This window comes from Prinia subflava, chromosome Z (assembly GCF_021018805.1).
Source record: "Prinia subflava isolate CZ2003 ecotype Zambia chromosome Z, Cam_Psub_1.2, whole genome shotgun sequence".
Lineage (NCBI taxonomy): Eukaryota > Metazoa > Chordata > Aves > Passeriformes > Cisticolidae > Prinia > Prinia subflava.
The window spans coordinates 84970532-84985200 of record NC_086283.1 but is presented as its reverse complement, the minus strand read 5'-3'; the positions used below and the strand labels follow the sequence as shown (position 1 = coordinate 84985200).

The 14669-nt window shown below is 43.0% G+C and overlaps 2 protein-coding genes across 4 annotated transcripts in view; one reads left to right on the top strand and one right to left on the bottom strand.

Annotated features, from left to right (window-relative positions):
- Window positions 1–264: 264 nt before the first annotated feature.
- On the bottom strand, window positions 265–12336 carry SKP2 (S-phase kinase associated protein 2). Of its 2 annotated transcripts, XM_063423484.1 has the most exons (10): window positions 12199–12336; window positions 11161–11417; window positions 9545–9656; window positions 9116–9259; window positions 8523–8657; window positions 7276–7374; window positions 5671–5798; window positions 4037–4088; window positions 3307–3414; window positions 265–2182 (listed from the first exon to the last, which is right to left on the bottom strand). In XM_063423484.1, the coding sequence occupies exons 1-10, from the start codon at window positions 12204–12206 to the stop codon at window positions 1969–1971; spliced, it is 1257 nt and encodes a 418-aa protein (XP_063279554.1). In that variant the 5' UTR covers window positions 12207–12336; the 3' UTR covers window positions 265–1968. The 2 variants fall into 2 exon arrangements, with proteins under 2 accessions (XP_063279554.1, XP_063279553.1); XM_063423483.1 differs by lacking the exon at window positions 12199–12336 and having other exon boundaries at window positions 11161–11517.
- A 28-nt stretch (window positions 12337–12364) lies between these two features.
- Window positions 12365–14669, top strand: part of LMBRD2 (LMBR1 domain containing 2) — a 31941-nt gene continuing 29636 nt past the window's right edge. Inside the window, exon 1 of one of the 2 annotated variants that reach the window (XM_063423479.1) lies at window positions 12365–12506. The gene's annotated coding sequence lies outside the window, so the exon portion shown is untranslated. The other variant, XM_063423480.1, reaches the window with a different exon arrangement.

The following is a 14669-nucleotide window of genomic DNA, read 5'->3' as shown; positions in this document are numbered from 1 at the left end:
CTGACTCCCTTCCAACACTGATTCTTGGTATGTAAAATTACTCCATCCAGTTAAAGGCCAACTACTGTCCCAGTTCTGCACAGGGTTTTAAAGCATAGTCTAATAAATGCTGAAAGTATTTATGATAACACCCTGTCCTTTAAACAACCATTAACACTCTGATTACACACTCAGATTAACACTCTGCTTGGAGAAATTTCTTTTTGACCCATGACACAAAGTTGGTGGCAAATCAGGGGAAGCATTCAACCATCCATCACAATCTAGCAATTTCTTCTATCTTTATTAAATGCAAGAGACGTTGTATGGAGTTACATTATGCATAAGGAGAAGAATTTACAGTAATGCTGTGCTGCAAAGATTTTCTTCTCGGAGTAATTTCAGGTATAACTCTAAGGCAGTAAAATGGGGCGGTAGAATATTCTGTATCCTCCAACCTCCTATCACTCCTCCAATTTCCAGAAGGTGTGCTGCCCATTAACTCCTTTGTAAGGGATACAAGCCATTACTAACACCTGTTACTTACACTGTTAAATTTAATAAAAAACAAACCAACTTAGATTAACAAGATAATGCATTATTTACTATATTCTAGAAGATCAAGTTAAATATCAAATTCTAGTTTGAATAGACTCATACAACCTTTCCACAGTAATTAATCTGTTCTGCACTAACAGGTATTCATTCCTGAATGCTTTTTATCAAGACTGCAATGGGAAAAGCTGTATCTATGCAATGGCCTATAGTAGTATTTGGCTACTCTTAAAAGCATCCATGAATAAATTCAGCTGCTTGCTTACTGCATTCACGAGAAAAGCAGCAGCATGTTGATGGCCTACAGAGGGTCCAAGTTTTGCCCTAGGAATTACCACCTAAAACACCTGCTGGAACATTCTAGGCTTATGCATGAAGACCCTGATAACAGATGCAGTTCATTTAAAGTCATTACCTGTTCCTATCCTTTATTTGGTTTTTTTTCTTTTTTGACAGTTACTTAGCTTCCCCTATGACTTCAAAAAAAATCAACACTAGACAATAGTGGTTAGTGATACAAATACAAGAAGTGCTACTGCAAGCAAACTAATATAAAAGAGAAATTTATGTCTCTCGATAGCACCAAAGCATCTCTCCCTTTTAGCATTCTTACACAGCAGTCCCAGGTTCTGGTTTTTAGTCATACCTAGAACTCTTTGAGCCCTCTTCCTGCAAAACTTCTACCAATTTATCTGTTGCAGTTGAAAGATCTTAGAGAAACGGAAGCTACATGAAGTTTCTGTAATAACCACAACATGAAATAATGAACAACCAGCATCTATTATTACAGATGCTAATTTTGTAACTAACAGAACTAACTAAAGCTAACAGGCTTTTCAGACTGTTATTTGCCTAAAAATGAAGGCTACTAAAGACAAAAGTTTCTTTTGTGGCCTCCTAAATGAAAACTTCACTACTGCTCCTTTATGCTACTTAACTTGTAAGGTGTTGAGCTGTCTTAGCTGCTTCTGTGTAGATATCCCCAATTTACTGTTTTCAAGTTTGATTCACTCATCCCACTGTACCCTTTCTTCAGTTATGTAGTTGAACAGAGTTAATATATAAGTGTTCATTTTGAATTCTGCAAATTCCTTAATAAACCTTATAAAGGTATCTGGCACCTCTGCAAGCTGTTCCAGAAGCTGCAGACAGTTGCTACAGGCTATTACTTAATTACTGTGAGTTGTTTCATAATATTTTTTTTTCAAAGATCCCCTGTAAAAAAAGATTGAAAGAAATATTCTGTAATTGCTCACAGACCATCAAATTTCTAAAGACTTTAAGTACAAAAAAACTGATATAAAATATGAAACAACATTAGGGTGTAAAACCAAGTTAGAGAGTAACAGTACTATGATAAAAGGTGCTCCAGCACTTTTTTCCCTAAGGAGCTTCAATGCAGTATGTCCATGGCATCCAGTACATTGTATGTGATCACAAGAAACTAGGATTTCTCAGTGTCAATCTGCATTTGATGCCCCAAATCTCATGGCTCTTTTTAGTGCCAACAGTTGGCCTTGCAATACTGGTAAAGTGTGAACCATTGATCTTCATGTCAGGCAGCGCTTCCTCGAGGAGCTGCAAGGAGCTATCAGTCACTATTCCAAATACCTGAAGAGTCTTCAAGGTTCGAATTTCACCAAGCTCTCTAGAAAGAGAAAAGTATTAGTCATGAAACTGGAATTTCTGAGAGTTTTTCAGCCTGTACCCAAGCTAGATAACTCCATTTCTACTAATTTTTTCACAAGCAGGTAAACTACTTAAGCACATACTTAATTGAGATGAGTACACAGCACTGATACTTGAGGAAAGTGGCCGAATAAATTACTTCTTTGCTAATCTCTCTTGCAGACTGAAAATTAACTGATTCTTCCCTTTCATATCCTTGGATTTAAAAACCTAAAACAAGTGAAGGAAATTGTCTAGATGAAGTTCCAGGATGTGGCTCAGAGGACACAAGCCCCTGAGTACAATCAATCAGTCTCCAACTTGTAGCAATAATTTGGTGAGTAGCCAGACAGAGCTTCTTGATTGCTTTACATTTTCCCAGTCATCATCTGAACTGTGTATCTTACAAGCAAGTACTGGACAAAATCAAAAGGCTGAGGCATGTGCTGCCACAGCAAAGGTGCTTCAGATCCTCATTTTCAATAATCCCGCTCCACTCAACCTTTTTTCTTATTGTTGGCCATTTCCTTTGTGTTCACATCTTTCCTGAAAGTATTGGGATTGAAAACTTCTGTACTAATAAATGGCAGTATGACCTCATGAACCAGTCACTCTAAGCCACGTTTCAGTCACAATCAATAACTGGTAAAAGTGCACACAAAAGCAAATATAGACAGTTTACTAGTCCAGCCAGTACTGTCAACTCTGCCAGCTTTGCCAAACCTTGCTGCACACTCCGAAGTCTGGTACTGACATCAACACTTGTCACTGGCAGGACTACAACCTCCCATGCCAGCAATGAGTACCTCAGGTATAATGCCACTAACAAAAGACATGAGGTATGCATGGAGCAGCCAGTTCCATGAGTACAGCTTGCACCACTGAGAGATTATCTCAGCTTTGGTTCCAGTCTGGATTCTCAGGGGGTACAGGTTCTAAGCGGTTGGGTTATTTTATCTTAGTTTTATTCCTAATTCCTCATACCGTTAGGTTTTTTGAAACAGTATTTGCAACTTTAACCTAAAATAAAGCAAATTAATTTTAATTTAAATTAACTTACCCTCTGCATGAACAGCAAACCAGAGCTAATTAGAGGTTACTTACACTAAGGCAGCAGGTGATATCTGATAACATCGGCTAAGGCACAGGTGTTGTAGGAACACAAGTTGTTTGAAATACTGGAAGCACTCAGGCTTTAACATCATGCTGTCACTGTACAGAGAACACATTAAATAAAGGTTTAAGTATATAGCAGCAGTAAATTTGGTATTTAGAAAATTCAGGCAGAGGAATTTATTGAATATCTACTTTTTCTACCACTAAAGTATGTTTTAGCTGAATATGCAAGCAACCCATCTCTCACGTGTTGGGCATGTGAAGGGGCAAAGCAGAAGTTTCTCTTCACACAGATACTCTGCAGCAGAACTTATGCCATGAACAGGCAAGTTCTTCAGAGATTTCCAAATACTGTAACTAGCTAGGTCAAAACGAAAATATACCTTTTCTTACAGTTACATGGCCAAGTAACAAATTTGTATTAGAGATTACTTAAACCCTCTCCAGGATGACAGACTAATGAACTGTAGGCATCCAAATACTTCCTTTCTTTCTACTAATCAATTACTATCTCCTGTTAGTTAACAAATCCTGTAAGTATCTGGGGTAACAAAGGCATCTTCAATTACTTACCTACTCCAGATTAGGTCACACCAGATACCAAATTTTTTGTAGGTTGAGGCTGAGTAGTATTTTATGGGTGTGCAGTGCTACACAATGTTGCCTCAGTTCTAATCCCTGAACCACAAGGATTTAATGACTACAAAGGTCTTCTTACCTGAGATCTAAATGGACAAGCAAAGGACATCTCTCCACCAGTGTTTTCACATCTGAAAGAGGTCACACAGAATCAGTCCCTCTTTCAGTAACATGGACATGCTTTACCCAGCTACTCACGTCCACACATGTTCATTTATATCTTTTCTACTGGAACCCCACAACTGAAGCACAATTTTTCAACCACATGATACATGCGTAAGACTTAACAGCATACAGTCTGCCTGTGAAGATATCTTACATGGACTTCTTTTAACCCTCAGCAAAACTGATACATTTAGTTCAGCATATTATCTCTAGAAGTCAGTTGCACCAACCATAAACTTAAGAAGATAGTAATTCCAATTATATTTTTGTGAAATCTTCTGACACAAAATAATGGTGAGCTGCCTGAAATACTTAAATGTAGTGAAAAAGTAACTAAAATTTTCCATGTATCAGATATCCTTTCAGAGCACCAAATCCTTTAGGCATCTCCATTTTACCCACAAAAAGTTCTTTCCTTATGGCAAAAAGTTATAGTTTTTCTGATTTAAACTGTAAATTTTTGACTTTCTTTTCATTGTCTACAAGTAGCACCTGTGGTTCAGATGTCACCTAAAAGCCATAGCAAGGTGCTCAACAACATGCAAAAGAATTTTGTATTTCAGAATTCATGTGCAGAAACTAAACAAAACAATACCTTAATTATGATGATTAATAAACTATTCAAGTATTATGCCTTATAAACTGCACTGAAACAGAGTAAAGTCACTCAGAGAAAGTGTCTGACAAACAGAAGAGGTCAGCACATGGTCTCTAATGGCTCAGTTAGAGAGCCCAAGGTTCAAATTCCTGATGTGGAGAAGATTATGTGGTATATTTGTTTATGGGTTTGGGGCTGAGATAAGAAGATTTGCCTATTTCCCCACAAAGGGAATGCATGAAGGGGTCTGTGTGACATTTAAACAGAAATGAGAGGTCACCCCCTGTATGTCATCCAATGACCTATTGTCATATTCACTCATTGCGAAAATTAAATTCTCTTTACCACAAAAGGACTTTCACCCTTTAGCTATGCTGTTGTTCATTTTGATGTACCCTCCCCCAAATCTTGACTTACCTGCATTTTCTACAACCCCCCAACTTAAAACTTTTCTTCCTAGAACTATTAGCAAGTAAATAGTTAAATGCTGATTACTGAGATTGTTTGCCTTCCAAATTAACTGGTATCTGGATGTCAGTCTGAAACTCAAGGACTTAATATGACTGTTCTCAAAAGATGCTTTCAGTAGACACAACAGCAGAAGCCTTAAGGACACTCCAGGAACAGTATCTGGAAGACTAACTGATAGCACACTAAGTCCTGCCTCCAGGACTCGCTTCACAAGTAAAGGCTCTTCCTTCCATTTAAGAAGAAATGAGTTTTCACTTGTTTATACCTAAACTCAGAAGAAAAATCATCTCACCCATCATGCCTGAGGCAGAAATAGGAGTAAGAGTCTCTGACAGCAAAAACTTCAGACTATACGGAGCACAAAAGTTACTGTTAGTACACGATTCTTCTATACAAAGAGTGAATGCCAACCAGAAGAAAATATAAAGCCTACTGCTTCCTCCCATAGTGAGACAGAGGTTTGTCACATTGCTGTTTACCTGCTATTTGTAGATTCTCTCTGTATCCACTTAAATTTAACTGGGTGATCTTTGAAGTAATGTGATTGACTGCTGCTTTGACATGAGTGGCTGTGAATTCACACCAGGACAAGTTTAGCTCCTCCAGCCTGTACACAAATGAACAGAGTTGTTAATGAAAATGGCTGAAGTGCAGTTCACATTCTGGTATTTTCCATTACAGCTGATACTTCTAAAGCAAATACTTGTAACATGCTTACTGCCAACTTACTGTATTCATGACTAGAAATTCTATTATGACAATAGTTAAGCACTAATGAATGGGGCACGTTACCCAGCCAAATCTGTCTTTGGAGATTTTCAAGATACAACCAGAGAAAATCCTCATCTACCTGGACAGTGCTCATTTTAGACCCTAGTCTGGGAAAGGGGTTAAAGTGACTTCCCAAAGCAACTTTCAGCTGGAATGATTTGGTAATATCCTAGGAAGTGAAGGCTCTCTCCAGAACTGCCACAAGGAGACACTGTCTTTTCAGGTTTGTGACCTGAATCTGTTACAACTGAACAGATGGTCACATTGAGAGGAAAAAACACCATCCATTATTAGCATTGGTCAGATGACCAATTAATCCTAATTAGCATAAAACAATTCATAGTTTTATATAAACATTGGTCATGCTATGAGTTCAATTCCCTTGATGTGCTTGATTACCTATAGCCTGTCACAATGAGGCTGGGACAAAGTATTGTTCTGTGTGCAGGTGCTGTGGCTGTAACCAAGGGACCAAGACACAGTGAATGCACAACTAGAGCATTTACCTAGCACTCTCTACATAAAATGAAAAAACAGTTAAATTGCCACTAGCATTCCTAGGATCAGGTCTGCCATCTGCTATTTACTGTGCACTGCACAGACTGCCATCCCCTAAAGAGCTCATGGTCTGAGTCATCAGACCAAGCAACAGAAAGATTAAGGCTTTGGCTGCCCACTAACTCGCAATTTGATTAAAAAACATGCTTTTGCAGAAGGAATTATTACATACGTTGTTGTGCAGGTCACAGGAAGTCAGGAGAAGGATTGGGATATAAATCCTGAATTCACTGAGGCCCAGTTCAATGACATTCTGCTAGCAGATGGTTTAATCAGTGGAGCTGTCAATCTGAACACAGCCCTTCATAAACTAGAAGGTTATTGAAGGACTATTCAAACACGGAAAGATACAGTGTTTTCTTAGCTACTCATGCTGCAGTCTGATTGCAAAGGGAGCTCTGGAACTCCACTTTCCAGTTCCAAAACACACACTTCTGTCTTTGTGACAATCACATACTATTTTCATAAAGAGAATCAAATTTACATGACATCAAAGGAACATAAATGGGGTTTATGCACCCAAAAAGATGATTCAGAAAACCCATAAACAGCTACTGAAACACATCTTTGCTATTAAACAAGAAAATAGCTTGATGGAGAGAGATTACCTGATTTCAGCTAATAATCAACTGTTAGGCATTTACAAACAAAAACAGCCACATTAAAAAAACGTATTAGATACAAGAATAACTGGGATGCCCAAGGGAAAAAAAAATCTTTTGTTTCAGGAATAGCAAAACCTGGTTTTGTCTTACATGGAACAGCTGCTCAACATCAGCTCCAAGGCTTCTGCAGAAAACCCTGAGCACCCACAGAGATTTAGTCGTATCAAATTGGGATTTCTAGCAATACTCCTGTAGAGACAAAAAAAGAAAAAAGAGAAAAATTTGATAAAATATAAATGTTGGAACATTGCTTGCTTTGCTAGCATGGGACTATTTCTAAGATCTAATTTCCTGGACAGGGAATTGTTCATTAAAAATTAAGTTCTGCATCTTTAATCAACTGACCAGCCTGAGTCACTAAGGGTCTCAACTCTGTACTTGCTGCATCAAGGCACAGCATTAAAAGGGATAACTTTCTATTTACTTGACACTGCTGACAAGTCCAAATATTTACAAACTACAAAGTTTACAAGGAAGTGATTTCTGTTCACCTTCTCCTGTTGTATGCTAATAAATATACACCACAGTGTATTAGAGATGACTACACCTCTACAAAAGACAAAGCAACCATCCCATTTCTGATGTCACCCCTCTGCAAGATGGAGGTTATTCCACATCAAAATCCATGTCCAAACAGCATCCCCCGAATGCATGTGTTTGCACGACTTGAGCACATATGCAGTTAGCAGAACCTGGAACACTCAGTAAGCACATTTGTTCAGAAGGCAATAAAAATTCCATCATTAGTGCCTGATTAGTACCCAGTTTTCTGGTTTCCCCTCCCTGGAGTGAGGAAGGCATCAGAAAGCAGGACAGCCAGAGTGTCTGCCATCTCACCTATGGTCCCTGGCACCTCCACAATCCCCTGGTGTGACTGAACAGGAGGCTGACTACACACCCATTAGTGCCTTTGCAAAAAACACTTTGTCTGCTTGACACAATCTGTAATCTTCCAGGACTTCAGAAGTTCAACCAAAAAGTGAGCAACAGTGCAGAAGCACAACGGGCACCTGGTGGGAGAGCTACTGAGAGCCCTTAGAATAGAAAAGAACCTGCACATCAAACACATGGGAGCACAAAAATGGGGAAATAAAAGTAGCTCTACTGTACAGCTTAGCTGTGGGAATATGGACACATAAACCCTAGAGAGGTGAGCAGTTTCTCCAACCTCCTGCTACTCTGAGGAAATGGGAGGGGAAAAAAAAGGGACCTAAAACTGGCCATGTCAAAAGACTCCCCAAATGAACAACTTTCCACTGCATTCTTTTGCTAGTCTGCAGAAAATGATGGCAACAAACAGGAGGTATTTACTGAATATTCCCAAATATGCCACTCACTTGATGATGTTGTCAGAAAGCACTAGACCTTCCAAGCTGAGATTCTGCAGCTTTTCACACAGACAAAGAATACTGTGGAGATCTGCAACAGACACTGTGCAGTTTGACAAATCCAGGTGCTGAATTTTAAGAAGTCTTAAAAAAAAAAAAAAATTTGCATTAAAACTTGTTCCATAACTTTTCCACATTACAAATATCCCATACATGACAAGCATGCAGAACCTGCAAAAACTATTTCTACTGATTCCTTGTAACACCTGGAAGTCTATCCTGCTGGAGTTAGACTATTTTTTAAGTGCACCATATAAAATGCTGGGGATTATGATAATCCTTTACCCTACAAGATAAAAACGGCAAGGGCATTAAGGTGCTTGATATTTTCAAAAAGAATCACATCAACTGGGTTTTAAATAACTGACAGGTGAGTGCAGATCCTCCTGTTTCAACACAGGCTTAACCACTGATTAGCTCTTCCACAGTCCAGAAACAGCACAAACACTGCTGCTGGTTGGTACTACCTTAAAATCAAAACCACACAGACTGAATATTTGAGACCCAGTCTCAGGATCCAGAACATGCAGAAAAAGCCTTACTTGCTTGTTTTAAACAATGGATCCCCAATGCAAGACCTCGGGCAGCGGAACACAGTAACACCTGCAGGCAACAACTGTCCAAGCACTCCTGGCAGCAGATTCCCACCAGTCAAATCAAGAGTCTGCCAGAGAGATTCATCAAACCTAGGGCATGGAATTTTACTTGTTAGTGAGTTCCAATGGGTAATGGGTCAAAGCTACGAGTACAACCACAGAAAGTTTTCAGTATCAAAAACAGACTGAGGGAAGGGAAAGCTATTTAACAGACTACAATAATGTTAAAACATGTGACGCATCTTTTGGTTATACATACCCACACATGGCCTAAATTGAATTATGTATGTATAAATAAGACGAGTACCAGACCATTTAATGGTCTATGGAAACAAAGATTTTCCTTAGTACTAAATGATGAGAAATAATACTTACGAAAGTCGATGCCATCTCTTGCAAATCATAGAAACTTTCAGCAAATCCTTTAGAGGCAAATAGGCAAAGATTGCCAAAAGCAATTCATCTGGAAGTGCATCCAAAGAAATACCTTTCAGGAAAGAGCAAAACATGTTCTAGTTAAATCTGGTTCATTTTTGCCTGCTGCTCAGATTCCTTGTTTTGTTGTTAAAAACCCCTCTACATGTAAGGTGATGTATAGCCTACAGTTTCTCTGCAGGCTATACATCACCTTACATCAGACATTAGCCTCACTATTCATCTCCCTTGCAGCTCATCATTGTAGGAAGACATTTTTACCATCTTTGCCTAGGCACGACTGGTAAATGCAAAGGTTTCTGTAATATTCACCTTGTATACATAGTAAAGCCATGGACACTAGTCACACATTCACTTGGGGAACAAGAGCATCTTAGTTACTGCCATTGTAATGTAATGCTTTTATAATTCTCTGGGGTTTTTTCCCCCTCTGCTGAAATGCCCACTCTTCCCATGCCTGCAAGGATCCCAGAAGGTAGCTCAAGGTAAGCTATAATTCTCTGTGATACACAGAAAAAAACAGGTACTAAAAACTGCTTCCTAAAACATGCACAGTATGACCACTCCCAGACTTATGTGAAACAATGTGGCGCAATTACAGCTTCTCTCAGGGCTCCACAAGGTGTCATGATTCACATGGGAGATTTCTGGGTGGTGGAGCTCAGTAACAGCTGCCTTTGATGCTGCATTCCATCTTTATATACAAACAGGACTGTCTGAAGGCATTCCCACCTTCTGTGTGACAGCATAATGTCTGGAGAGAGCTGCTTATTTATTTTGCATCCCATACTCATCCAGACTAAAACCACATTTTGATACTACGGAAAGAAACCCAGTATTCTACAACACCCCTTTCAAGAGCCCAAGAGCCCTGCTCTTTCCCTTTCCAGCCCAGCAGCCTTCCACCCTTTGATGTGCTTCCCTCTGGCACGGTCCCTCACACTGCTCATTTCCACCAGGAGCTGGGACACAGCCCCACTGGGGCACCTGAGCCTGCACTCCTTACCCTTCTCCTCCTGACTCCAAACAGATAGTTTTTGGATTGATTTTGGTTTTAGACTGATTGATTTTAGCTTGCTTATTCTCTGTGTGCTTTAACCATCTAGTAACTAGAGTGAATGCTGGCAGCAAGCTTTGTCACACTTTTGCTTTTATATTAAACCTACTTTTGCTGCTGATTCTTTAAGTGACCTTGAAACACTGATTCACAACACAGCCCTGCTGGGCCAAAGGGCCACCTATGTCCCATACACAAGAGCAGACAAGCACAGGGACATGCAGCACAACCCCCCAGGACATATACACAGGTGCTCACACGATTAGGCAGCAGAAAACCATGCTTTTCATGGGACACAATTCTGGAGCCAGACACACCGCCCTTCTTTAAAGGCATACATAAAAGAGGATTTATCACCCCAAACCCAAAAGCCACTAGATCTAGAAGTGACATTCTGCCGAGTAAGAGCAAATGTAAACAATAAAGCAGGGAGGACTTGTGATGCTCACACTCCATCTCTACTGAAGGGTGAGCAGAACCGGGACTGGGGTGACGGTACCTGACTCTGCCTCTCGGAGCAGCCACGGCCGGCGCACGATAACAAAGTCCTTCTCGTTGTCCTTCACCTTCTGCCGTTTTGGAGGAAGGCAGGGCGACGACACCATCAGGTCCTGCGGTGTGTTTTCATTGCCTAGCTTGTCTTTCTTAAGGGCCGACACTCCCATGCCCGAGAGAAGCTCCGAGGTCTTGCCGGAGTCCCATTCCAAGCTGGTGGAAACATTAGTGCTAGAGGATGGGATCTCCTGGAGATGCTTTCTGCAGACAAAGCAAAACCCAGAGGCTCTGAGCATACTGCCAGACTGACACCAAGCACAGCATGGGGATCCTTGAAGCATTTCGGTCACTCGTACTCCACAACCACACGCAGGGCAACTAAGCGTGGGATGTGCGGGCGCTGGAAGCACAGGCAGCGGCCACAGCGCAGGCGTGTGCTCGCTCTGCCAGACTTTGGGGAAGATCCCGCCAGGGACTGAGCGCGCCCCGCTCCCGGATGGGGCGGGCGAGGGACGGGGGAGCGGAGCCAATGGAGGCGGCGGGATACGGCAGCCTCCCAACACCACCGAACCCGGACACAGCCGCGACAGCACTAGGCGGGACCCTCGCACGGCGGGGCGGCAGCGCAGGCAGCGGGACGGGGTGCGCGGGGAGGAAGCTCTCTCTCCCCGCGGCTGCCGCCCGCTGCGGCCCGGAGAGAGGCGGCCCGGGGATCCGCACCCCCATCACCCCCAAGGGCAGAGCCCCGCTCCCCCGGGACCACCCGCGGGGCCACACACGCGTGTGCGATCCCCGCACCGCTCGCACGCCCAGGAGCCCTTTCCCGCCCCGAGTCCCACGCCCGCTCCCGGGGTCCCCACACACAGCCCCCCCCGCGCAGCCGGAGGACTCGAGGGGGTCCGCGAGGGCTCCCGCGCAGCGCCGGCGCCATGCGGCTCCCGCGCAGCCTAGCATCGGTACTCGCATCCCCACGTCCCAGCGCGTCCCCGCGTCCCCGCGCATCCCCGCGTCCCGGTATTCCCGAGTCCCGGTGCCCCCGTACCTGTACATGGCGCTGGGAGGCCCGCGCGCTCCCCGCGCCTTTCAGCACCGCGCCATCCCGGCGCCGGCCGGAAGCCGCGCGGGGGCAGCGCAGAGGCTGCCGGGAGCTGTAGTTCGCAGCCCTGTGCCCGCCCGGGGCGGGGCCTTGCCGGGCCGGCGGCGGCGGGCGGCGAATGGCGGCTGCTCCGATGCGGAAGAAGCCGGGAGCGGCCGCCGCTCTTTACGCCACGCTCTGAGCCCGGTGCTGGCCGGGATGGCGGGCGGCGGAGCCCCGCGGGGGACGCGGCGCTGAGCGGCGGTTCGGACGAGGTGAGGCGGCGGTGGGCGGGACGCGGGACCAGGCGGAGCGGGGCCGCAGATGCCGAGTCACGACCGGGCCGGTTCTCTTGAGCGGGGACGAGAGCCGGGTGGGAAGCGGCAGCCCGGGGCTCGTCCCTGTGGCAAGGACGCGGAGGGAAGGATGGTTGTGGGGCAGTGCTAGGTGAGGGCGGTCGGCGCGTTCGTTTCCAGGCTCTTGTCCCGGGTATTGCTCTCCCATCGGGGACCTCGAGCACGTAGCGCAGGGCGGTGCTGGTGCCGTGTCCGTGGAGCTCGGTGCTGTGCCGCACAGGCCTGTGCGCACACGGCCGGGCGGGGAGCGCTGGCATGGTTTGGCACGTTTCACCGTGGAAGGTTTTCTCTGGGAACATTTGAAACTGCCCGTGTGTGGCTGATCCTGACCCTCACTATGTTTGTTCAAACCCTGCAGTCTTTTCACACCTCGTTTCACAGACCGCAGGACTTTCAGCAATGCAGCTCTTCCTGCGTTTTTGTTTTTTTTTTTCCCAAACTGCTTGTTTTGAAATTGGTGGGGATGGAGAACTAATTCTGAACACACCTACAACCCCGCTCTTAGTCAACCACTTGCTTGCAAATGGTCTCCTTTGTTTACTGCATAACGATGAAGAGACGTGCCTCTAAAACTGAGGGTGGTAATGGAACCCGTGGCAAAGACCACATAACTTCAAGTCCCATACAGAAAATGACATGACTTCCCATTCATATCATCTTTTAAAAAGTATTTCTTAACCGTTTCCAGTTTTCCCTGAAGTCACGGAACAGGGGTTCAAAGATTATTTAAGCAGTAATCAGATAAAAAAGAGGTGGAGTTTTGGTTTAAGAAAAAGGCTGAGTTTATTTCATCTTTTCTGCAGCCCTTTTTTTCTTTGTAAATGTCACTCTTCTCTCTTAATGTATAGGAAATTCAAAAATTATTTTGCTGAAAATCCAAGTGTTTTTAACAATCTGGAAGTTAACAAATAGTCTGTTTGCCTGCCTGCAATGTTGGGGCAGTAGTCATGTGACTGCCTTACTGACACCTGCTTTGTGTGAGTGCATTGGTCTGGTAGCCCAGATAGCGATTTCTGTGCTTTTTTTAGATTCTGTACAGTGCAACTGTATAGTGCTTGTATGTGATTCTATTTCAGTTCCTCTGATAAGTGAGTTGTTTTCTTCTCTATGTTATTTTCAGCATACTTCCCTAAACTGTTTGAAAGCTTCAGCCTCTCTGGTACTCAATATGTTAAAAATTGGACTTTGTGATCTTGGAGATCTTTTGCAACCTTAGTCATTCTGTGATCCTTTAGCAGAGGACAAGGCAGCACCATGTAAAGCAAATGAACTTGCCGTGGTTTTGTACTGATGGTTCCTGCTTGCATTTGAACATGAAAATCTTAATGTTCCTTGGTCAAGTATTTGTCTTGCATGTAGTGCTACTGTGTGGAACCTAGTCTCATGCAAAATCAGATGAGTACTGCCATTTTGACTGGTGTCAGCAGTGCATTTTATTTTTTTAATTAGAAGATACAAAACATGTTTCCTTAAATATCAATCTATTATCAATTAAATGTTTAGTCAATTTATAATTTTTCTTCATTGCAGAATAGTTGAACTGACCGGTACTGATAAAGTATCGGTCAGTACATTGACTAGTGTGTCTTAGAAGAACAAAGCCATGCAAATTGCTTTCTTCACTAGTCTCAGAGATGCTTTCTCTCAAATAGTGCAATCAGATAATATCTCTAGTTAGTTTTCTTGGGCAGTTTGTGGCTATTTTCTTTCTTTAGATTGCTTTCTCACTGTACAGAGATAAAGTGGGTCTTTGTTGTCTGTTTATAAATACTTAGTATTTTCCTCAAGCTGTAAGAGCGGATGTGTAATAGTAAAAGTAAACAGAAAAACCCAACACAGCCAACCAGAACCCGTGATGCCACTTCGCACCTAAGCCTGAAACCAACCTAAAAGAATTCCCCACAACACACTATGCAGGCTTGGATATTAAAATGGCTGAAGGGACTATTTGTGTTGTTGCTTTGCTTTGTTCTTGTTCTTCTCTGTTTATGAGTTCTGAAACGTAAGTTATATCATTTTGTTGTTTTAAGATGTAAGTGTCAAGAGCTCTTAGCGTGGGGCAGTTCTATCAGTACTAAAGGC